The 23,941-nt window shown below is 39.1% G+C and overlaps 1 protein-coding gene across 1 annotated transcript in view; it reads right to left on the bottom strand.

The window, feature by feature from the left end:
- nonC (serine/threonine-protein kinase Smg1) overlaps nt 1–23,941 on the bottom strand; it is a 794,437-nt gene that overhangs the window by 500,217 nt on the left and 270,279 nt on the right. Inside the window, 2 exon segments of the mRNA XM_068225601.1 lie at nt 2,133–2,283; nt 12,348–12,499. Coding sequence (XP_068081702.1) covers nt 2,133–2,283; nt 12,348–12,499 — 303 coding nt within the window.

The following is a 23,941-nucleotide window of genomic DNA, read 5'->3' as shown; positions in this document are numbered from 1 at the left end:
TGAATCCAGGATATCTGCTATATCTTGCTGGAATCCTACAAGTTGGGCTTCAGTGGAATAACCTTTCCTAAACCCAAACTGCCTTCTGTCAAACCAATTATTAATTTTGCAAACATGTCTTATAGAATCAGACAGAATACTTTCCCAAAACTTACATACAATGCATGTCAAACTGACTGGCCTGTAATTTTCAGCTTTATGCCTATCACCCTTTCCTTTATATACAGGGACTACTATAGCAACTCTCCAATCATTTGGTAAAGTTCCTTCATGCAAACAAAAATCAAACGAGTACTTCAGATATGGTACTATATCCCAACCCATTGTCTTTAGTATATCCCCTGGAACCTTATCAATTCCAGCGGCTTTTCTAGTGTTCAACTTTTGTATCTTACTGTAAATGTCATTGCTGTCATAGGTAACTTTTAATACTTCTTTAGTATTAGTCACCTCCTCTATCTGGACATTATCCTTGTAACCAACAATCTTTACATACTGCTGACTCAATACTTCTGCCTTTTGAAGATCCTCGCATACACACTCCCCTTGTTCATTAATTATTCCTGGAATGTCCTTCTTGGAACCTGTTTCTGCCTCAAAGTACCTATACATACTCTTCCATTTTTCACTAAAATGAGTGTGGTCACCAATTATGCTTGCCATCATGTTATCCTTAGCTGACTTCTTTGCTAGATTCAATTTCCTAGTAAGTTCCTTCAATTTCTCCAGCCATTTCTAACTTTATTTCTTTCCAACCAGCACCTCCTTCTTAGTCTCTTTACTTCCCTGTTATAATATAGTGGATCTTTACCATTCCTTACCACCTTTAAAGGTACAAACCTATCTTCACATTCCTCAACAATTGCTTTAAACCCATCCCAGAGACTGTTTACATTTTTATTCATCATTTATATAAGTTGTACAGTAATACCTTTTTTCAATTGTACAAAAAATATAAGAACACTTTTCTTACATTTACAACTCTGTTTTATGCACTAAAATAATGTGCAAGTTCTTTCTGTTTTACATTTGTATAGCGTTTGCGCACACCACGATCACAAAGACGTTTTACTAATATCATTTCTGCCGGTGTGGTTTCAGTCAGATTCTAAATAGGCCATCCGTTTGTCCAGTTGCATTGTTACCCATCCATGACTCATTGTTTCTTCTGATGGAGCGCTGGTTTCATTTTCAAATTCACCATCACTCTCGTCATCACCTGCCGAGGAACAAGAGGCAATTTATTCATCTGTCATTAGGCTGTAGCCTGAATTACAGTAATTTTTCAACCAATCATTTACGTCGTTCACATCTACGCCGAGCATCCGGGAATGCTGGCAAATGTGTGAAGGAAATCAGAAGAGTCCATGATTTCCCATTCTCAATTCCAGGCGAATGCCAGGATGGTACCTTTGATAGACAGTAGCCGAATGACTTCCAGTTCCTGTCCTGTCCCTGACATTCAAGAAGTCGACCCCGTAAAAGAAATACTGTACAAGTAAAAAAAAAAACCAATTATTTTTGATGCAAAAAGAATCATGTACCACACTTACTTCGTACCAATCCTCACATACAGTTTAGAGACATGTACCCTACTAAACAAAGACTTCAGTAGAATCCAAGCAACTGAAATGAGATTCTGGTTGTTTGGTTCATGGTTCGAATGAAAGGACAAGATCAGAAATGAAGAGAATAAGAAAGTAGCTAGTATTGAGGTTCCTATTATCAGCGTCATAAAGAAACGCAGACTTCAGTGGTATGGGCACATAATGAGAATGAACAGGGAATGACCTGCCAGATCTTGTAGGAAGAAGACCACAGGGAAGACCAAGAAAATGTTGGATAGAAACTGTAAGATCAGATGTGGAGGAGAGAGGATACAAATGGGAGGATGTACTGGATCAGAAGATGTATGAAGACAGAAGGAGATGGTGAGCGCTTGTACACCAGACCCAGGAAAATGGAGTTGGGAAATGATGATGATGATGATTATTATTATTATAATATTATTATTATTATTGTTATTATTATTTTTGATCTGGATAAACTGGAGATCTGGATTAATGAGGGCCGGATAAACGAGGTTCTTGTGTACTAACATACCATCGGTAGAAAGACAAGTGAAATCTTACCTGGGCTGCCAGGAAACCATTAACATGCTGCTCAGGTTGTTTCTCGACTACTGAACTTGAATTTTCATCAAATGGAGGATGAGTAGGAGACTGCACATTAGAACACTCCTGGTACAACAACTTGCGGTAATCTTCACCAGCAGCTTCATATCTACAGAATAACATACAGTACTTCATAATAATCTTGATAATCTTGAAAATTCTAAAAATTATCAACTCATGAAACATGTCGTTATCGTGCCTGCAGAAACTGCTATGTCAAATTTTTCAGATTAGAATATTGACTGGTTAAGTTCTATCGTCTACTTGTAAGGTTCAATACCGAGTGAGTTTTACCAAACATAGTCATTCATATTCATGCAGGTGCTGCGGGCCAATATTCCTAGTCGCACAGCAGTTTACACAGGCATAGCAACGATATACGTCTGACTAGTCACCAATTAATTATTTTAGTCCATGCCAAAGCTAAACACATGAATCCCAGTGGTGCACGCCAACACCACGACTGAATGTCAGTTTTAAAACACTCAATCTGTATTCTGATAGTTAAAAACTGTCCTGGTACATTTCCTGAGATCAATGTAACTATTTCCACTTGTAAACAACACATCATGGAATATTACAAATTGTAAATTTGAAATGAGTGTACTAATCAGTGAATTCAAGAGCTTCTTTCAGCCAATTTCAAATGATGATGATGATTATTTTTGATCTGGATAAACCGGAGATCCAGATTAACAAGAGCCGGATAAACGAGGTTCTTGTGTCTCATTTATCAAAAGGGAGGTTATATTAAAATGAGCAATCAAATACAGTGTGTGTTTAATTTTATAGTGGGTGTAGTAATTAGTGGCAATGATGAGAGTTAGATGGAGTAGTCACGTTCAAATATACGTTAAAAAGAACCCCAATCTGAATTAGTTGTTCTTAACATGCTGAAAGTACACTGAACAACTAATAACCTAGTACAGTTAGAACACCTGCAGTAAGCAGTCAACTGTGTTTTTTCAATGAATAGAATTAAGTCAAATTAATTCAAATTATACAGCAAGTTTCACTAATAATTAACGCTGTATTTTATTTCTACTTTGTGCCATCTGTGTTCTGCTTTATAGTTTACCCAGCTGAGGCTAGTTATCAATCATAGACTCACTTGTAGACAGACTATTAATAAATCATTTGCAGTCACTACTGGTTTATTATATTGCTACTGATGCTATCAAGAATTTCATAATCAAGACAGGGTGTGTTTTCATGAGTCTAATTCTTCATTACAAATATATTCTTTATCCTTCTGATGAGAAAGGTATTGATACATCAGTGCTGTATAGCATCCATTTCCCTCGTCCAGCTCCCGCCGAGGCGAAATGTTTGTGGCACTTTTCCATCTTCCTCTATGTAACCACAATTGTTCCTTCTTAACAGTGTTGTATCCACATTTCTTGTAATTTACTATTCTTGATCATTTTCAACCATCTTAGTCGGGATCTCCCTCTTGACCTCAATTCTATCTGGTGTCATCCCTTTCTCTTTTATCCTCTGTAACAAGTTCAAACCAACTAAGTTTATCCCTCTCAAGTCTGTCGAAAAGCTTCTCCACTCCAATTTCCTTCCCGACATCCTTATTTCTTACTCTGTCCTTTCTTGTCTTTCCTATCATATTCATAAAATTTTAATTTCACTGACCTGGATTTGATTCCAGCCGGCCCCGTGATTACAATTGAGGAGCTAACTGACGGTGAGATGGTGGCCCCGGTCTAAAAAAAACCAAGAATAACGGACAAGAGGATTTGTCATGCTGACCGTATGACACCTCGTAATCTGCAGGCCTTTGGGCTGAGCAGCAGTCGCTTAGTAGGCTATGGCCCTTCTGGGGCTGTTGCGCCATGGGGTATGGTTTTGGTTTGGTTTGGATTGGATTATATTCTCCTGTCTATATGATAGAGTCCAGGTCTCTGCTGCAAAGGTCAGTATTGGGCAGTAGTACATCTTTTACATAACCCTTTTACACTTCACTGACACTTCCTTTCGACTTTCCCTGAGAAAGGCTATGTGGACAGTACTGAAACACTTTGGCTGTCCACAGCATTTTGCAGATCTGGTCAAAGCTCTTCATAACACGTCTGAGCAAATCATTCATCAAAATATTATCCCTGATCCATTTCCAGTCACTCATGGATTGAAACAGGGATGTGTGCTTGCTCCAACACTCTTCACTCTTTATCTAGCAGCCATGATATATGGAACATCTACAGATAACCAAGGTGTAAAGGTCAGATATTGCTTCGGTGGGGGACTGTTCAATCCGACTAGGCTTAGCTCCCAAAGGCCTACTAAAATTTCCTCCGTTACAGAATTGCAATGTACAGATGACGCTGTACACGTGATGAGCTACAACAGTCCATCAGTTGTTTCAAGAGTGCTTGCGATCATTTAGTCTCTCCATCAATATTCAGAAAACCAAAGTACTTACACAGCCTGCACCTCGGTAAACCTTCCAGCTTTCAATATCTCCAATTTGAATACTCGACTGGAGCAGGTCGACTACTTCTTATATCGTAATCTATAATCTTCATTTCCGTATTGACGAACTACACAATTAGAAATAGGAAAGGATTTCCACCTATCAATACTTGTTTATTGCACTTATTATGCTGCAGGACTGGTTTTGACCCTTTACATAAGGTCATCCTCAGCTGAACCATGCATACATATCTATATGATGAAGCTATGATTAACATAGTATTGTCAAAGGAATGCCATACGATAATAAACACTAGATCACATCCAAATAGGGCATGTCGTAACGTGAACTGGCATATATGTCCCTATGTACAACAATGCATTGTATGTCTAAAATAGTATGTTTAAGATCTTAAAATTAGTTGATAAAACATGTCTCACTTAAAACTAACTTTATATATATATATACACAAGTTGAATACAATATATGGGAGCACTACATGCATATGAACGTTCGTGTCTTGCTTGTTGGCTGACTCCCGTGTTCAAGTCTTATTTACACAGTTATACACTCAGCTGCTGTTCCTGGAGTTTAAATGATATGGTTTGCTTGTAAAATTGTATAAGTAAAAGATTTTGTCTTCATGTATGTACATATAGTAAAACACTTTCCAATTTTAAAAAGGTGCCAGACGTATGGTTAAAATTAGGCTAAAATATGTTCAGCTCTGCTGTGTGTGTTGCCTTACGTTGCCCTAACAAACTCTTACCTTAAGATAAACGATAAACAGAACGCGACAGGAAAACATCTAACAACACACCCAGCTCCACCCCTACCCCCACAACAGCAACTCTCCCTACCCCTCCTCCCCTTCCCCTCACAGCAGCTAGTATGAGCCCAAGAAGAACACGAAGCAGTACACAACAAGCTCGCATATCAAACACATCTCAGCCATACCAACAACAGCAAGTACATATTCAAATTAGCACACACAACCCTTAGACATTCCTCCAACATAAATATCACTCATAGTTCAATCTTATCTTCCACAGATAAATATAACATCACTGCACAGCTACAAATGGGAAAGGAGCCACTACTTTGAACCCAATGTCACTCAAATTTTATGGACGTCACAGGACAACATGATTTGATTTAACATAAGGCAACACACACAGCAGAGCTGAGCATATTTTAGCCTAATTTTAACCATACGTCTAGCACCTTTTTAAAATTGGAAAGTGTTTTACTAAATGTACATACATGAAGACAAAATCTTTTACTTATACAATTTTACAAGCAAACCATATCATTTAAAGTCCAGGAACAGCAGCTGAGTGAATGTGTAAATAAGACTTGAACACGGGAGTCAGCCAACAAGCAAGACACGAACGTTCATGTGCATGTAGTGCTCCCATATATTGTATATATTGTATTCATCTTGTACATATATATATATATATATATATATAAAAGTTAGTTTTAAGTGAGACATGTTTTATCAACTAATTTTAAGATCTTAAACATACTATTTCAGACATACAATGCATTGTTGTACGTAGTGACATATATGCCAGTTCACGTTATGACATACCCCATTTGGATGTGACCTAATGTTTATTATCGTATGGCATTCCTTTGACAATACTATGTTAATCATAGCTTCATCATATAGATATGTATGCATGGTTCAGCTGAGGATGACCTTATGTAAAGGGTCAAAACCAGTCCTGTAGCATAATAAGTGCAATAAACAAGTATTGATAGGTGGAAATCCTTTCCTATTTCTAATTGTGTACTTCTTATATCTACGAAGTATCCTCTCAACAAATGCGAACTGCTCACAAGATGTGTATAGAAGAACTGATGCTGCCCACTCAGCATCTGGACGTTTATCCAGTCATGTCTTCATGAATAAAGACCTTACAATGCATACCAAGATCATGGTTTACCATGCTGTTGTCATATCAAAACTGTTTTATGGTTGTGAAACTTGGACCCTCTAGGATATCAAAAAGCTAGAGAACTTAGATCCATCTTGAACATCAAATGGAAGGACCGTGTCACCAACCTTGCAGTTCTTGAGAAAGTGCATGATACAAGCATTGAAGCTACCATCACTGACCACCGTCTCAGATGGACAGGGCACACCCGTCGCTTGAGTGAAACCAGGCTTCCTCATCAACTTCTGTATTGTGAACTCTGTACCGGCACAAGACTTCATGGAGGCCCCTTGAGGCATTTCAAGGATCAGCTAAAGCATACCATTAAAAGAGCTGGAATTAACACTCAATACTGGGATACGCTTGCTGAGAAAAGTACACTTTGGTGCCACACTGTTTCTACATCAGTTACGGTGCTTGAAGAGGGACGATGACATGAAGAGGATAAATGACAAACACAGCCCAGCCCAGCCCTCCCCCCTCCCTTTTCATGTGATGTGTAGATGTACGTTTCATGTCAAATTTGGGCTTCTAAGTCATATGAAACATATTCACAAAGCATTCCAGAGTGTGAAAATTTTAACTGCTTTAGAAGTTTACTCAGATAAGAATTGCAGCAGACGACTGTATATCCTCCACACCAGGTTTCTGACACACTAGTAGAATGCATTTCCCTGTAGAATCCTTTTATTGATCTCCATTTCCAGCCCTGCACCCTGCATTAGTTCATTTCCTAAGTACTTGAAGCTCTCCACAATTTCAAGGTTTTGGCTTATTATTTTTGTTATTCCTTTCTCCTCTAGTTAACACCATTGTCTTACTCTTCTTCGTGCTGATTTTCAATAATCTCACTTAATGTGTCAAAGTGCTCTTGTACTACCAACCTGCTTGCTCCTCACACCAGATCATCATCATAGGCAAACAGCATGTTTTAGAAGTCTCAAAATTTTACCTCGGAAGAAAGTATATACAGTTGACCAACAGTTGCCCACGCTAAAATTAAGATGTTTCCTACCTGTAAATTCTACTCTCAATTACACAGGTAAGAAAGCTAACAAGGTGTAACATTACATGAGAAGACTGAAGAAATGATTACTAATGAGGAAAAAAGTATTTTTGTATACATACATAATCATTATAGACCATAACGCCTTTCAGCGTTCAGTCTGCAAGCCTCTGCGAATTTACTAAACGTCGCCACAATCCCCTATCTGTAACTAGTGCTGTGGCCTCATTTAGTTCTATGTCTAACAGCGAGTTCTCTCGTCGACATTCGAAGGCGACGTCCGAGTCTATTAGTAATACCCGTCGACTGCCGTTCCGTAAGGAAAATTCAATATGAAAGAACATATTTTCGTAATGAATCCGTAAATAACGTGTCCGATAACAGTTCTTAAGTCGTTAAAAATAAAGGTTGACTAAACGATCGCTTAATTTTAATGCTAAATACTGCAATTAAGTAAAAATGGGAGAGACAGGAGATACGGCAGAGTCCATGATTGATTTCACAGTATAGTTTACATTTTCTCGCATCTGGTTAAATTACGGGAAGGTTAATATCATGTAAATTTATAGCGAGAAGGTTATCATTTCTCTACTGGCGCTTGAAGTATGTTTTCATCATATATATAGTATGGTAAGTTAGGATATGTGACATAGTTTGAATAACGAAACTGAAACGTTCGCCACAAAATGTGATTATCTTTGGTACAGTACAATTTTCTCCTCGTCGACATACGAAAGCGATGTTGGAGTTGATTAGTAATATGTAATACCCAACGACTGTTGTTCTCTAAAGAAAATTCGAAATGAAAGAGGATAACAAGTTTTCGTAAGAAATGTGTAAATAATGTGGCTGATAGCAGTTGTTAACTCGTTAAAAATAACGGCTGAAGTAAACGATCTCTTAATTTTAATGTTATATACCGATACTGAAATTAAGTAAGAATGTGATACACCCCAAGATATGGCAGAGTACATCACTGATTTCAGAGGATAGTTCTTATTTTCTCATGTCTAGTTAAATTTCGGAAAGGCTATTCACATGTAAACGTTTAGTGAGTATAACTCATTTCTCTACATGCGTTTCAAATATGTTCTCATGACATATATAGGTTAGGTGACGCCATTTGAATAAGAAAACTCTGGAGTAATACAGTACCGTATTTCTCCGAATCCTAGAAGACATTTTTTCCCTCAGAATCTCATGTGAAAAATCAAGGGTCGTCTTGCATTCGCGGCCTAACAGTAATGAATACCACTGGCAACTCCCGCGGTAACCACGCTGCTCCTTTCCACCCCTGCACGCACATGCAAACACAAAATTAATCGACAATAAAGAACCGCCTCTTTATTATACATCGCTAGCCGTGAGAACCAGTTGAACACTGCCTGTGTGTAACGTCACTGGATCTCGGGAAACAGTGAAGGTAGATTGACATTCTGTTAGCCTCTACAAAAACGTTTCTCAAATCTGCAGAATGGCATCAAAACATGCAAGCCTTCCAATTCTTACAAAGGCCACAGCTACTCAGTGGCAGAGTTATAACTAGAGACGAGAATTATAGGCACTAAAAACAGTTAAAATAGGCAGGCATATAGGCTTTTAAATAAGCCAAAATAGGCATGTAAATAGGCACTAACGTGCAAAATAGGCAACAAAATAGGCATGAAAAAATTTCTCAATTTAATAACACTCAACTGCTATAACAGGAATTTACAGCAATCAACTTTTCAATGTTTTCCAGTCAAAAACTTGTTCTTCTGTTATGCAGAATGATTTTGTACTGAGAGAGAGATCTCTGATCACATGAAGTGATCAGACAAAACTTCAGTGAAGTCACTTCATCTGGTTTTAGTTCAGCTGTTTCATCTACTTCACTTCATAGTACCCTGGCTACTTAACCATCACTTTCCATCCTGGATTCCGCTGCAGGACCCTAGTGAACTTCTTGCCGACAGTGCCTACCTTCCCAGAGGTTCGGTCTAAACTTCCCCTGACTTCTTCAACAATCCTAAATGATATGCCACTCTTCTCCAGCTCGATGATTGCTGCCGATAGCTTGTTGAATTTTGTTCCTCCTGTAGGTTGGGGGGGAGGGGTAGAATAAAACCCAGGGTATCCCCTGCTGTCGTAAGAGGCGACTAAAAGGAACTGCAGGAGCTCTGAACTTGGGAGCGTCAATTGGCAACCACGTGGCTCTTAGCTGAGTCCTGGCATTGCTTCCACTTACTTGTGCCAGGCTCCTCACTTTCATCTATCCTATCTGACCTTCCTTGGTCAACTCTTGCTCTTTTCCGACCCCGAAGGTGTTAGAGCACTCAAGGCCCTTCGTGGCCCTTGTCTTCCTTTGGCCGATGCCTCGGAATCGGAAGGAAGCGGCCGTGGCCTTAAGGTACAGACCCAACATCTGCCTGGTGTGTAAATGGGAAACCGCGGAAAACCAACTTCAGGGCTGCCGACAGTGGGGTTCGAACCCACTATCTCCCGGATGCAAGCTCACAACCGCACGGCCAACTCGCCCGGTAAAAAAAGACTATTAGAGATTATGTTTCCAGAAGTACGAAACTTTAAAGTAAGAACAAGGGAATTGGTAATTTACATGGAGATACAGTATGTCCTCAAAGATTTTTCAGTTATAATTTGGCAGTATCGTGTGCAGTTCACCAGGTGAAAAATAATAATGTCGTGAAACGATACCTGAGTAGCGTAGAGGAGATATCCTTCCCTTATGATTGCCAGGGAGCCACCAAGATGCCCCTAGCAGTATTCTTATTTATATAGAAGAATTAAAATGGAGGCACTATAAGTCTCAGATTTGTGAACATTTTGTTGCTATTCGCCGGCTTTGGTCAGCCAGGTCAGCTGTCATGAGGACTATATTCCGTTGCCTGCAATAGATCCTGCATCATGTGTGCCCACAAGGCTGCCACCGTTGTTAAAAATGAGAAAAACGCATAATTTGAAATTGTCGTGGCAGGCGCCCATAACCTTACTTTTTGTCATAATTTAGCAAGACTCTAGAGGGGATGCTAGAGGCTTGTTGGCCGCATTGCGGCCCTAACCTGGTAACTTAGGACACCACAACACTCTTTGCATGCGTCCAGCACAATGGTTACTAACCGGACCTCACCTAAGCAGACCAACGGTGTTTTCACTGGCCTGGTCTTGTAAATATAGTGTTGGCAACCTTGTAAGACACTCTGTGACATCGTCCTAGCCACGCCATATTGGATCTGCAACCTATGTTTCGCGAAGGCTTAGCGGAAGCGTAATAGAGTTCACTAGAGGTTACACATAGCGCTGTGAAAGTTATGATTTTTTTAAATGTCATTTCGGTTGTAAATCTCCAATTTCACAGGAAATGAATCACAGTTCAAATTACCAACTTTTAATTTTCATCCACTCTGTGAATAGAGACCACTGCCGTTCAAACTGCTCGTTCAGTAATTAAACGTTCGTTTATATTTTAGCGATGTAAATAATTAAAAATTCACGACTAATACAGCATTGCAACAAAACAACTTGCCACAATACATAAATAGGCCTATAAATGCTACAATGAAATACAATTGTAATTCTCAGTCACAAAAAACATAAAAGGAACAAACGAACTTTTGCCACCTTACAGCAAGCTTGGCAGAAGACTACCCTTCCATCCATAGTGAAGTTGGGATCCCCTGTAATCCGCTGCTTCAGCCAGTAGGACCGACGATGTTTCCTTGGGCATTGCCGCAGACACACTTATTTTTCTTCTCCACAATAAATCACAACATGTTCTGAAGATAAAGCGTACTTGTACAACAGTTCACATCATGAGGGAGGTACAGGGGACATAGTTTGACGACTGGTTCTCGCATATGTCTTAGGAGGCTGGAGGGGTTGAAGGCTTCGAGGTCAAGTTGTTTCTCCTCATGGAAATTTCCAAAGAACTATTTCTGGTGACTTCCAGGAATTCCCATTTTTGTTCGTGGGGTAAACAGATATTGAGAAATGAGAAGATAATTCTGTGAGCACACCAGTTACAATATAATGCACTGGAAGAAAATCGGCTTCTTTAAAATAGAGTCAAAAGGCACCAAATAGGCAATTATACTCCAAACAGGCACAAACACCTGAAATAGGCATTTATAGGCACAATAAAACCAATGAAATTTAGCTGAAAATACCCTAAGACAGATTTATATCTCAAAAGCCTATGTTTCTGAACACAGGAATAAATAATAGGCAAATTCCCATCTCTAGTTATAACACATCTACTGTACCTGACTCTTAGTAAAATTAAGTTTTATAGACAGCAAGAATATCATCATGATGGAAAATCGTAAAGATACATGGAACAAGTATTGCCGGCAAATTTTCAACGGGTTTTCTTCAGTATTATGGTGCCAATTTTAAGTTCATGGACATTAAACCCGCGGAAATAAAGAATAATTGCGCAGCCGGAAAAAAAATGCGCAATGATGAAAGGAAAACGTGGGGTTCGTCTTGGATTCGGAGGAATACGGTCCTGTATTTTTTCAGAATGAAATTAAACATACACCTCCACGTAGTATCGGATTTCAAAAATAACAAACAAGTACACGGCAGTGTGGATAACATCTGCGGAAACGCAGGTTTTCAACAACTGATTGCTGTTTCATACAATTTTAATGTGCATGGAGGTTTTCCGACTTTTACACAAAAAATGGATAAAACGACAATCCGCTGTAGCGAGTAAATTTTTGCTGTTGTGAATTCTCGCTATAACAGACTTATACTGTACAAGAACATAAACAAGGTCATTTTAACAAATTATCGTGACTTACTTTCCACAAGCTTGCTCTGCAGCTGCTTTCAACCATACAAACTTTCTGCCCAGCTCTCGACACCAGGCATATAGACCTTGGATTGCCTCAGGTTCATTCAGCTTGCACAGTGCCCAACACGTATACATTACTGCTCTTTCAAACTCTGTTCCCTGTGAATCAAACATTATACATATGTTTTAAGTGAAAATATCAAAAAAACAATAGTTTACCAGTGTTACACAAGACACAAAAGTACTGTACAAACGAACCAGCATACTTTAAGATAAAGAGCATTTGCCAGAAAATTCAAAACCCACCCCTTCACTTGCTGATGGCACCCCACTGCAAAAGGTCGATGGCAGATTTTAACGAACGATATAAAATTACTTTTCAGAGTCATCAAAATTTTGCTATTTTCCAGCTGTGAAAACAGTATATAGAATAAGAAATAACATTAAGATGGTGTAAATAAATGTATAAATTTATAGGGTCATAGCAATATAAGGTACTAAAGCAGATTTAATTATTCCCAAGGAACTATAGTAAAACCTCGTTAATTCAAATTCATTAGGGCACAAAAATCGGTCTTCGAATTAAGTTATTTCGAATTAACCGCCAACTCGTGACAAATTATTGTAAGACGCTTTTACTGCATGCAGTTAACTTTGATTCACAGTTTAAACCTTTCAGGCGTCATGCATAAAACTATTTCCGAAATGTATCCAACAAGGTGCATTTCCATTATTCTTTTTTTTTTTTTTTTTTGCTTTACGTCGCACTGACACAGATATGTCTTACGGCGACGATGGGGTAGGAAAGGCCTAGGAAATGGAAGGAAGCGGCCGTGGCCTTAATTAAGGTACAGCCCCAGCATTTGCCTGGTGTGAAAATGGGAAACCACGGAAAACCATCTGCAGGGCTGCCGACAGTAGGGCTCGAACCCACTATCTCCCGATTACTGGATACTGGCCGCACTTAAGCGACTGCAGCTATCGAACTCTGTTTTCCATTATTCAAATAATGCACTTTGATAAATGGCTGGCAAACATAACCTCACGCAACAAAAGAAAGAGGTACACAATTCAAAGTCGAGGACAAAATTATGCTGGCTCCCCTATGCAAATGCTTTATCTTTCTGGATTACTGTGTCGCATTTTTAGACACCTTGTACTTGCAGGAAAGTGCCTGACGCCCTTAAAACATCGTGGCTTGTCGAACTTTCCCTTGGCAAGGGGAGGAAGTCTCTTGCTTCCATGTGCATTGCCACGCAATACAATAACCCCCCATCCTTATATGATTTCCTGGCTGGCATTTCTCTCCTTTAAAACTATGTCCATTGGCAACCTAAATCGCAATAAATACTTCAACAGTCACGCACACAGTATTCACAATGAAACTGAGTGTCACCAATTTGCCACCAAAACAAAGACAAAAGAACTTGCATACCTGCATGGAGTCTGATCACGTGACGAACAAAGACAACTCAGCAAGATATACCACTTCACAGGTGGCTATTTTTCTGATACTGGAAGCACACGCTGCGTTCGGCGCGTGAAAACTCAAAATAAAATTCTTAAACGAAGGACAGGAAACAGGTATAAATGATTACTGAGAAATTCAAAAATAATATTCTGAGAATTCAAGCTGTAATGACATTCCTTGTGTATCCATTTGAACACTTCATATACTTAGATTTAAAAATCAACAAAAAAAATCATAATTTGTAGTGTGTGATTTGTAAAGGCGTAATTATGATGGGTAATTCGTAATTATTAGACTGAATAGTAATAGTTGGTATCTGTGCCTACATTACAATAGTTTTGACAGAATGGAAAACTTAGAGGATATTTACTTTTGGTCCTGGTCACTGTGCAGACAGAAGTTCCTCACGAGGGCATCGGCTACTGCTGATGCTTCCTGATTGGTGGTGGTGTACACCTCAGGCTGTTTCGTGAAATAGTCCATGGCTAGAACCAAGTAACAATACTTGACGTCTGATTCGGGAAAGGGTCCTACAATGTTTAAGGCTACCCTCTCGAAGGGCACTTCCCCATTGTAATGCTAGATCTGACCCCTACTCCGAGAACGACAACCCTGGTTAGTTGCACAGGTATTGCACATTTGGCACTATCCTACAACATGTGTCCTCGTATGTACTCTGTATTAGTGTTGCTGGACCCAATCCAAGATTTTATTGACTGCAAGATGGATTGCAGTAGTGTCTACGTGAAACTCAGCCACCAGTTCCATCCATTTTTTCCTGGGCGACCTCCTCTTTGCCAAGGGCCCACTCCAGTATCATTATCATCATCCTAGAGTTTCTTGCTGGTGCAGGGTCTGCTGTTTTAACTTGGCACGTTATTTTGGACAATTTTGGGCATCATGTGGCACTCCCACATACACTTCAGCAAATAATTTTCTTTTCTTTTTTTTTTTTTTTTTTTTTTTTTTTTTTTTTTTTTTTTTTTTTTTGCTATGGGCTTTACGTCGCACCGACACAGATAGGTCTTATGGCGACGATGGGATAGGAAAGGCCTAGGAGTTGGAAGGAAGCGGCCGTGGCCTTAATTAAGGTACAGCCCCAGCATTTGCCTGGTGTGAAAATGGGAAACCACGGAAAACCATTTTCAGGGCTGCCGATAGTGGGATTCGAACCTACTATCTCCCGGATGCAAGCTTCGCAGCCGCGCGCCTCTACGCGCACGGCCAACTCGCCCGGTAATTTTCATATTTTATATAGGCCCTACATGTTCAAAGTACTGTACAGTCATTGACTTCTCAGGACTCCCACAGGGCCCAGTACACCATGCACGCTGATAGCCTCAGCAATGTCCTTCCATGATAGTTGCTGTCCTGATTAAACTTCTCACAGGATCTGTCGAACATCCTCATCCATAAGCTGCTCCCTCCTCACGGTAACATAATCCCAGCCTTCCACTGCACCAGCTCTCACAGACTGGGCACTGACTGTACCAGCCATCCTCTCAACCTCCTGACAACAGATACAGTTCCCAGGGTATGGTCTAATTGACAGAACTTCTACGCTGTAGTGTTTCCAATGGTTCCAAGACGTTGCACTGAGAGTTAGTACCAGCAAGCAGCTTTGTACTGGTACGAGCACACTGGCCAGGAGAAGTCCACGAATAGGAGAGGGCCTCCTGCTGGCAGGCCGCCTTCCTCAGATGGATGCCTTCACCCTATTTTCAGCAGACTAATCGTCTGGAGCCTTGGAAATCTAATGAATGCAAGCATAGTTTTGGTGGTGATGAGTGTAAGCAGCCTACCTGAAATTTTACTTGATTAAAAAATGAATAATATAACCCTTCAAACTAACTCTGTAAATGATATAGGGCTCATAATGCACAGTACAATGTCTTTCGAAACGCACATTGAAAAGGAATATAGTTCACAACATGAAAGATATCACGGAAACAATGGGACAGTATTTTGACAAGCTCCTAAATGGCCCTAACGAGATCTCTGTTGAGAATGTAGCACAGAAAACAATAGAGGAAGATATCCTAATTACATGGACAGAAGTAGAGCAAGCTCTCCATATGATGAGAAGTGGTAAGTCAGCAGGAGCTGATGAAGTTACAGCTGACATGATTAAAGCTGCTGGTCTGCCAGGAATACAGTGGCTGTATAGAGTTCTCAGAATAATATGGAAGGATAAGGAAATACCTGAAGATTGGACAAAAGGGATGATAGGAACTATCTTTAAGAAAGGGAGTAGAAGGAAAAGTGAAAATTACAGAGGCATTACCCTCTTCTCACACGGCCTTAAAATCTTAAAAGAGGAACAACATGGCTTTAGGGCTGGAAGAAGCACAATAGATCTGATATTTGCTTTGAGGATGTTGGCAGAGAAATACTGGGAAAGACGAAAAGACCTAATTATTGTGTTTATGGACCTTGAAAAGGCGTATGATAATGCTCCTAGATCAACTATTTGAAATAGTCTTAGAAAACTTGGTGTATCAGACTAGCTTATTAGGAAGATCCAAATGCTATATACTTAATTGCAAAAGCTGTGTCAGTATTGGAGATGGTCTCTCTGAATGGTTCAATACAACCAAAGGAGTACAACAGGGAAGTGCCTTATCACCTCTTCTAAATGCAGATCAGTATTGATTGATTGATTGATTGATTGATTGATTGATTGATTGATTGATTGATTGATTGATTGATGTCATTTTGAAGGAACTAAAAGGAAAAGGCAATAAAGATCTTCAGGCTCTGGTGTTTGCAGACAATGTGGCAATATGGGATAAAACAGAGGAGGGAGTACAAAATAATCTGAATGCAAGGTGTAAGAAGTTTGATGATTATGGAATGAAACTGAACCCATCAAACACAGTAGCATTGAAAATCAGCAGACACAATACAGAACGTAACATAAAAATACAGGACCACCAAGTTGAAGTAGTACACCAATTCAGATATTTAGGAAGCATAAAGGCTAATAATAATAGAGCTGAGACAGAAATAACAGAGTAACCAAAGGCTCTAACTTTAACAGTATTGTTAAACACATATTATGGTATTGATGGTTATGAATTTCATGTTTTTGGTCCGTATTGAACTGAGAATAATATATAAGTAATAATAATAACAACGTAAACGTTTCCACCTTTTCAATACTACAATATATTCACAAAATTACAAATTACACGGTACTAGTTTCGACCCGTCTAGGGGTCATCATCAGCCGTATTGGAGCAAAGATCATTTGTGGCGAAATCCTAAGAAAATGTTATTTTAAAGAATAACAAGTGAAATGAGATGTTATGGTAATAGTTAATAATACAAGGAATATACATACTAAGAGGTTTTTAACAAAGAATAAAGTATAAATGGGGTGTTGTAAAAATTATAATCATGGAAATCAGTAAGTTCTTGTATTGAAATGAAATATGGCTTAGGAAGAGGGCTTAAGGTGGGGCTGAAGGGTGCGGGAGAAAGTGTAATTGTCTTGGAAAAGTACCTTTGATTAAATTTAGGATTGAGTTTAGGTTGGCTGCATTATTGTTTCTGAGGAAAGTGATAAATAGATCGAAGAGTATGTTGGGTTTCTCTGAGATTTCATTGTGATTGTGACTGGCATTAAAGTATTGGTCTAGGTGTATGTAGTAATTTTCCATTATGTTGAGTAAAGGGCCCTCGTATTAGCAAACAAGAACTTACTGATTTCCATGATTATAATTTTTACAACACCCCATTTATACTTTATTCTTTGTTAAAAACCTCTTAGTATGTATATTCCTTGTATTATTAACTATTACCATAACATCTCATTTCACTTGTTATTCTTTAAAATAACATTTTCTTAGGATTTCGCCACAAATGATCTTTGCTCCAATACGGCTGATGATGACCCCTAGACGGGTCGAAACTAGTACCGTGTAATTTGTAATTTTGTGAATATATTGTAGTATTGAAAAGGTGGGAACGTTTACGTTGTTATTATTATTACTTACATATTATGGTATGCAAAGGTTTCACAAAGAACAAAAATGAAATACAAAATGTACAAGTCATATTTCATTCCCATCCTTACATATTCTCTGGAAACCTTCACACTAACATCAAAGGATTGTAGTAGGATTCAAGCATGTGAAATGAAATTTCTTAGAACTGCCCTCCAAAAAGACATGACTTTATCACGTGAAAAATAATGATATCCAATCTAACCTAGGCCTAAATGAATTGATGGAGGAAAGACTTATGTCATCTAGACTTAAATGGTTTGGGCATGTTAAACGAATGAATAGCACAAGGTTACCATGGAATTGGGAATCTGTCATGGACAACAAAATCTTTTTTGAATAGGCAACTTTGGAAGACGCTTGTTTTCAAACACCCTATCCGGCTCGCTGGAAGTGCAAACAGATGATGATGATTAATGAAGGATACAAGTCCTTAGGTTTCATAAGAAAGTGTAGTGAAATAAAAAATATACATACTTCGACTACACTATATAATACACTTGTTCGAAGCAAACTTAAATATGGATGCGTTGTGTGCAATCTGTGTTAACAATCTCACAAAAATTCTATTGAAAAGATTCAGAAGAAATTTCTTAGATATCTCTACTATATCGGTCATAAAAGTTAGGCTCTAAAGAAAAGAGTCTCTTATAAACACTTACTCCAGTAATTTACTCCACTCTTATTAATCAAAGAAAAGTTTATCAGCAAGCATTTCTCTATAAAATAATAAACAGTATAATAGATGATAGTGATTTACTTGCTCGAGTGAAATTCAGTGTAAAGCCAACTAATTTGAGGACACGGCAACTATTCTGCTGTGCACATTCCACGTCAGTTAGTCAAAGAAATTCACCACTGGTTAGAATATTTAAGCAAATAGCCTTAAATGTTAATAATATTGATTTTGCAATGCCAATATGCAAATTTGTTTCACAATGGCTTACACATATCTGATTTGTGAAGTTTCTCTAAGGTTAGTATTAAGATGTCTTTACCAAATCGTGTACACCAATACACGACATATACACATACATTTGCTGTAAATTTTGTCTAATGTGTAGAATATTTCTTATTACTGTAGCCCTTTTTGTTTTTTTTTACTGATAATATGAATGCACTTATTAGAATTTTAAAAGGACGATATTTGTACAAATAGATGCTTCCTTTTTCTTCAAGACAGGTTTATTAGTTTTGTTCTGTTCTTTTTATCAACATTTCTATGTTATTTTAAAATTTTCTGTGTATGTACTATGTACTGCCTTTTGTAATTAGAGATGAGCTCTGTAAATGGCAATGTTGAAATAAATAACTAAATAACTAAACATGTTCCGGTAATAAGCCACATAAGACCCTGCGAGACAGCTGTTGAACCCTCATAAATTCCTGCAGTGATTCGCTCGTGCTCTGTGTCCTCTTCAACAATTGGGCTGCCAGCTAGTAGCCACTTTAACATCCCGTAAGGATCCTCACAATCTCTTCGTACACAGCACCTAGCCAGACACTGCATAGCAACTCTGTCACTCGTCTATACAGACCAGCGATGAGACCCATTATGATTGGCTATGGTCTCAAAATGGGTCCGGAACGTCATCTACAATATACTCCCATCGAAACACAAGGTTTTCATTCTCATGATGCTGGTACCGCTGTCGCTGCTGTTAGGCCTCGGTCCGGTTTCCAAGGCAGTCACCCTTCCCTGTAGGTACAGTAACTCATCTCTAGCCTCAAGGTGCAAATACCAGTCCCCACAATCAGGAGAACTGCCAGGAACTATTTATCGCCTTTACTGACCTTTGCACCCATTTCCTCCCTCAAGTCTTGAATGCTGGATTTACCAATCTAAGGTATTGGCTTGATCTGTTTATTGGTCATTTCACTTAAAAACATCATTTTTCAATCTTTCTTCAAGAGCCTGCAGTTACTTGTCTAACTTGCACTGTCCTCCCTCAATTTATTCAACTCGGTTTTGTAAATAAATATATAATTTTTATTTTTTTCTGGGCTAGTTGCTTAACATCGCACCGACACAGATAGGTCTTATGGCGATGATAGGACAGGGAAGGGCTAGGAGTGGGAAGGAAGCGGCCGTGGCCTTAATTCAGGTACAGCCCCAGCATTTGCCTGGTGTGAAAATGGGAAACCACAGAAAACCATCTTTAGGGCTGCCAACAATGGGGTTCGAACCTACTATCTCCCGAATACTGGATACTGGCCACACTCAAGCGACTGCAGCTATCGAGCTCGGTAATAAATAAAAATAAATTAGCCGTGTGAATCCCCTAAGGGCTATGGCCTCCTGCAATGCAGGAACAGTGCTCAGTTTAACTCATCAGGTGAGCAGGTCCTGAAGAGCATTATTATGTTGGTTAATTCCTAGCTTGTTTGATGAAAACTTACTACTGCAGACTGCACGCTTGTGCAGTCTCACCTCTGAATGGATGCAATTCGAGATGAAAAATACCGCGAAAACGCACTGTTACATTATTAACAGGTGTACACTTTTTTCCCCAGGGAGGATTCAGATTAATTGTTCATGAAAGCGTTACTTTGCACTCTTCGTTCTTCCATAGCTTCTTCTCCGAATGTTGTAGACGTTTCTCGTAAGTTCCTGAGCTTATCCTCCGTCGAAAGTCTCTTGACATACATTGCATGTGCATATCCTCCTTTTCCTATGCGTTCCGTAATGAGTTATCAAAACACTACTTCATGCAAACGTCTTAATGTCTGCTTTGACAACAGTCTTGCTACTGTCCCGAGTGATCAGAAGATGACCATCACGGTATCCTCTTCGTCGGGATGTACAATTGTATGTTGTATACTTTGCCCCTGTCCTGAGAACGTACTTCAACATACTTTACACCTGCGCAGCTTCTTTTTGCAGTGTACGCGAGGATGATAATTTTATATTCACCACTTCATAAAAACCTCTTTTTGTATTCCTGGCACTTTTACTCTTTTATCCCGGAGTGATCAGAGAGGTGACTTTCAGGTTTCCCTCTTTGTGGAAGCGCACTGTTTTATATTTCACTGTTGCACAATTTCTATAACACGTGTCTTAATCGACCTATCCCATCATAGCGCTTGAACCAAATGTATATCCCGTAAGGTTAGTGATCCCTACACACAAATTTTTTCCCAGCTCTTTCCACTCGTACCTTATCTTTGCTTTTCTTGTCAATTGTTTTCCTCCCCATCTCGCAAACCAGTCTACCCATCTAGTTCTTTGCCTTCCCACGCTCCGTCTTCCTTCCCTGGGATCCCACACTGTCATTTTGTAAGTACATCGATTTTGCTTCAGTCTTGCTACGTGTCCTCCCCATTTCCATTTTAGCTGATCGGCTGTCGTCAGAGCGTCTTTCATGCCGGTTCTCCTTCGTATTTCTTCGTTCCGTATTCTGTCTCTCAATGAGACCTAGAGTATTTTTCTTTCCATTTTACGCTGGCATATCTGGATCATTTACCTTTGTTTTAGTGTTAGTGCCCAGGTTTCGCATCCATATAGTAGGACCAGTATTACACATTTTTCTAGGACTTCTGCTTTAAGGGTGAGTTTTTGAGTTTCGTCTGTCAACATGAACTTTAGAGACCAGAACCTCTTCCATGCTTGTCCTACTTGCCGTTTGACCTACTGCGCTGAACAGTTTGAGAATGATATGTTCTAGCCAAGGAATACACATTTCTCTACGTATTTCAGTATTTCTCCATTTACGCTAACTGGAGTTTCCAATGCATTAGTCATCAACTTTGTTTTTCTTGGGTTCATTGTCAGGCCCGCTTCTTTGCTGGTGTTGTCCAATTCTATTGTCATTTGTTCCAGCTCCGTTGCCGACTCTGCCACCTCAAAGTCACAGAGCTTGCCAAAGAAGGCCTGCCAGCCAGACTCCATCTTGTCAATTACCCTAGAGATTTCCTTGTAATGAAAATGCTACACATAGGTGTTATTTGGATCCTTAACACCAAAAATTACTACAGAGTAAGGTAGCATTTTTTACTATTCACTAAATTTATTGAACTATTTTCAGTTAATAACAATCTCACTCATGTTTGAGTTTTCCACTCAACGCAGAGGGTGTGTGTGTGTGTGTGTGTCTCTCTCTCTCTCTCTCTCTCTCTCTCTCTTTTTTTTTGTCAAACTCCTGCTCCCCATATGGCTCTCAACAGTGTAGTGTCATCCTAGAACAATTCACAACTAGAAAGCCTTGAACTCTGTACAGCCGACTGACGGATTCGATACCAATGAATAACTTGTCACACACTCACAACCGTCCAGTAACTTTACTTTTACTCATGACTGATGCACTCAAGACCAACTGGTATGCAGAGGATTCTAGCAGTTCCTACATCTAGATCATTCTGGGCACCTGGTCCATAGTTAATTTACAGCTTTCTTATCAAAAGCTAGTGGCTTTACGTCGCAACGACACAGGTAGGTTTTATGGCGACGATGTGATAGGAAAGGGCAAAGAGTTGGAAGGAAGCGGCCATGGCCTTAATTAAGGTACAGCTCCAGCATTTTCCTGGTGTGAAACTGGGAAACCATGGAAAACCATCTTCGGGGCTGCCGACAGTGGGATTCGAACCCACTATCTCCCGGATGCAAGCTCACAGCTGCGCCCCTCTAACTGCACGGCCAACTCACCCGGTACTTATCAAAAGCCTCGGTAATTAACCGGTCCCAATGTTTGACTCACTGCTGTGCATTTAAATCTAAGAATTTCATTTTTTGTCCGTATTGAACTGAGAACGTAAGACAGCAAACTTAAAAGGGTCCACCTTTTCCATACAAATTATCGTCTCTCACTGGCACTTGCAGCCCAGTAACCTTCCTTCATTCAACCAATGTTCCATAAATCTACTTCAACATTTATATAGTTTGTCACACTTGTTCATAATAACACTCATTTACACTCAACAATAAGTTTATCAGATGTAAACAATATTGTTGCACCTTGAAATACCGTTATGTGATGATGTTGAGGGAAGAAATACTAACCCACACCACATGTACTACTTAAAACAAAAATTTGTTTATATAATTCATGGAATATTGAACCTTAGATGACAGAACGTTTCTGGTTCGACTTCTAAGCTGAATTATTATGACATAGTAATGTGTAAAAGTAATTTGAAAAAAATCTGACAATATTCTTTTAGAATGAGACACTTTATTCTGTGATTAAAGTGTTCCTTTACAGATATGTTAAGGTGGTGTGTTATATTCGACAGCCCAAAACTCTTACAGGTTTTATTAACAGAGTCAACACTGAAAAAGAATGGTTTCCTTCTTAAATATTTGGCCAGTCTGGCAAATTATGATGCCAAAACACAAAAATCACTTAAAATCAAAATTTGAATATTGACAGATACATTGCATGTAAGAAGAAATATTTAGAATTGTAAAGGTACAAACCGAAACTGAACTACTATTGGCTTTCCGCAGTGTAGAGTAAGGCCCCATTCACAATGCAAACGTAACCATAAACTTAACGATGTAACGTAACTGTAAAATTAACGTAAAATTTGTGGTATTCACAATGGAGGAAAGTAACATTAATGTAAAGAGTACACAGCAGCCAATCAAAACACTGCCATGTTATTTAGCACGGAAGTCTGGTTTTGGGCTATCTCACAGTTTTATATTTCAATACCTCGATGGAATCAAACAACATGGTAGCGGAATTCATATTACTTCAAACATCTATTGCTTTGCTCCTGGGAGCTGTGTACCTGAAAAGGCGATCTAAACAACAGTGCAGAAAATGGGTTCATCCTTGAATCAAAGGAGGTTATCTCAGGGCGATTTCGGAATCTACCGTAAGAAATGACCCTCATCAGTTCGTTATGTACATGCGGATGAAACCTAAACTGTTTGCCTTCTTACGAATTGCTTCCCCTTTTTTAATAAATAAGAAATGTAAGGTCTCCTTTACCGACATCTATGCCCCTATCTATCATACCCCAATGAGATGTTTGGAACTATTTGTTTGGTTGATATTGTTTTCGTAAACTAGTAGTCTGCCATAAAGTTAAGAAATATACAGGGACACTGTTTTATCTGGTTTTATTTATGACAGGGATTGTCACTCGCCCGGTCACCAGTGCTGCGAGCTTGTCTCCCGC

The sequence above is a fragment of the Anabrus simplex genome, chromosome 1, assembly GCF_040414725.1.
Source record: "Anabrus simplex isolate iqAnaSimp1 chromosome 1, ASM4041472v1, whole genome shotgun sequence".
NCBI lineage: Eukaryota > Metazoa > Arthropoda > Insecta > Orthoptera > Tettigoniidae > Anabrus > Anabrus simplex.
This window is presented reverse-complemented; position numbering and strand designations above follow the sequence as displayed.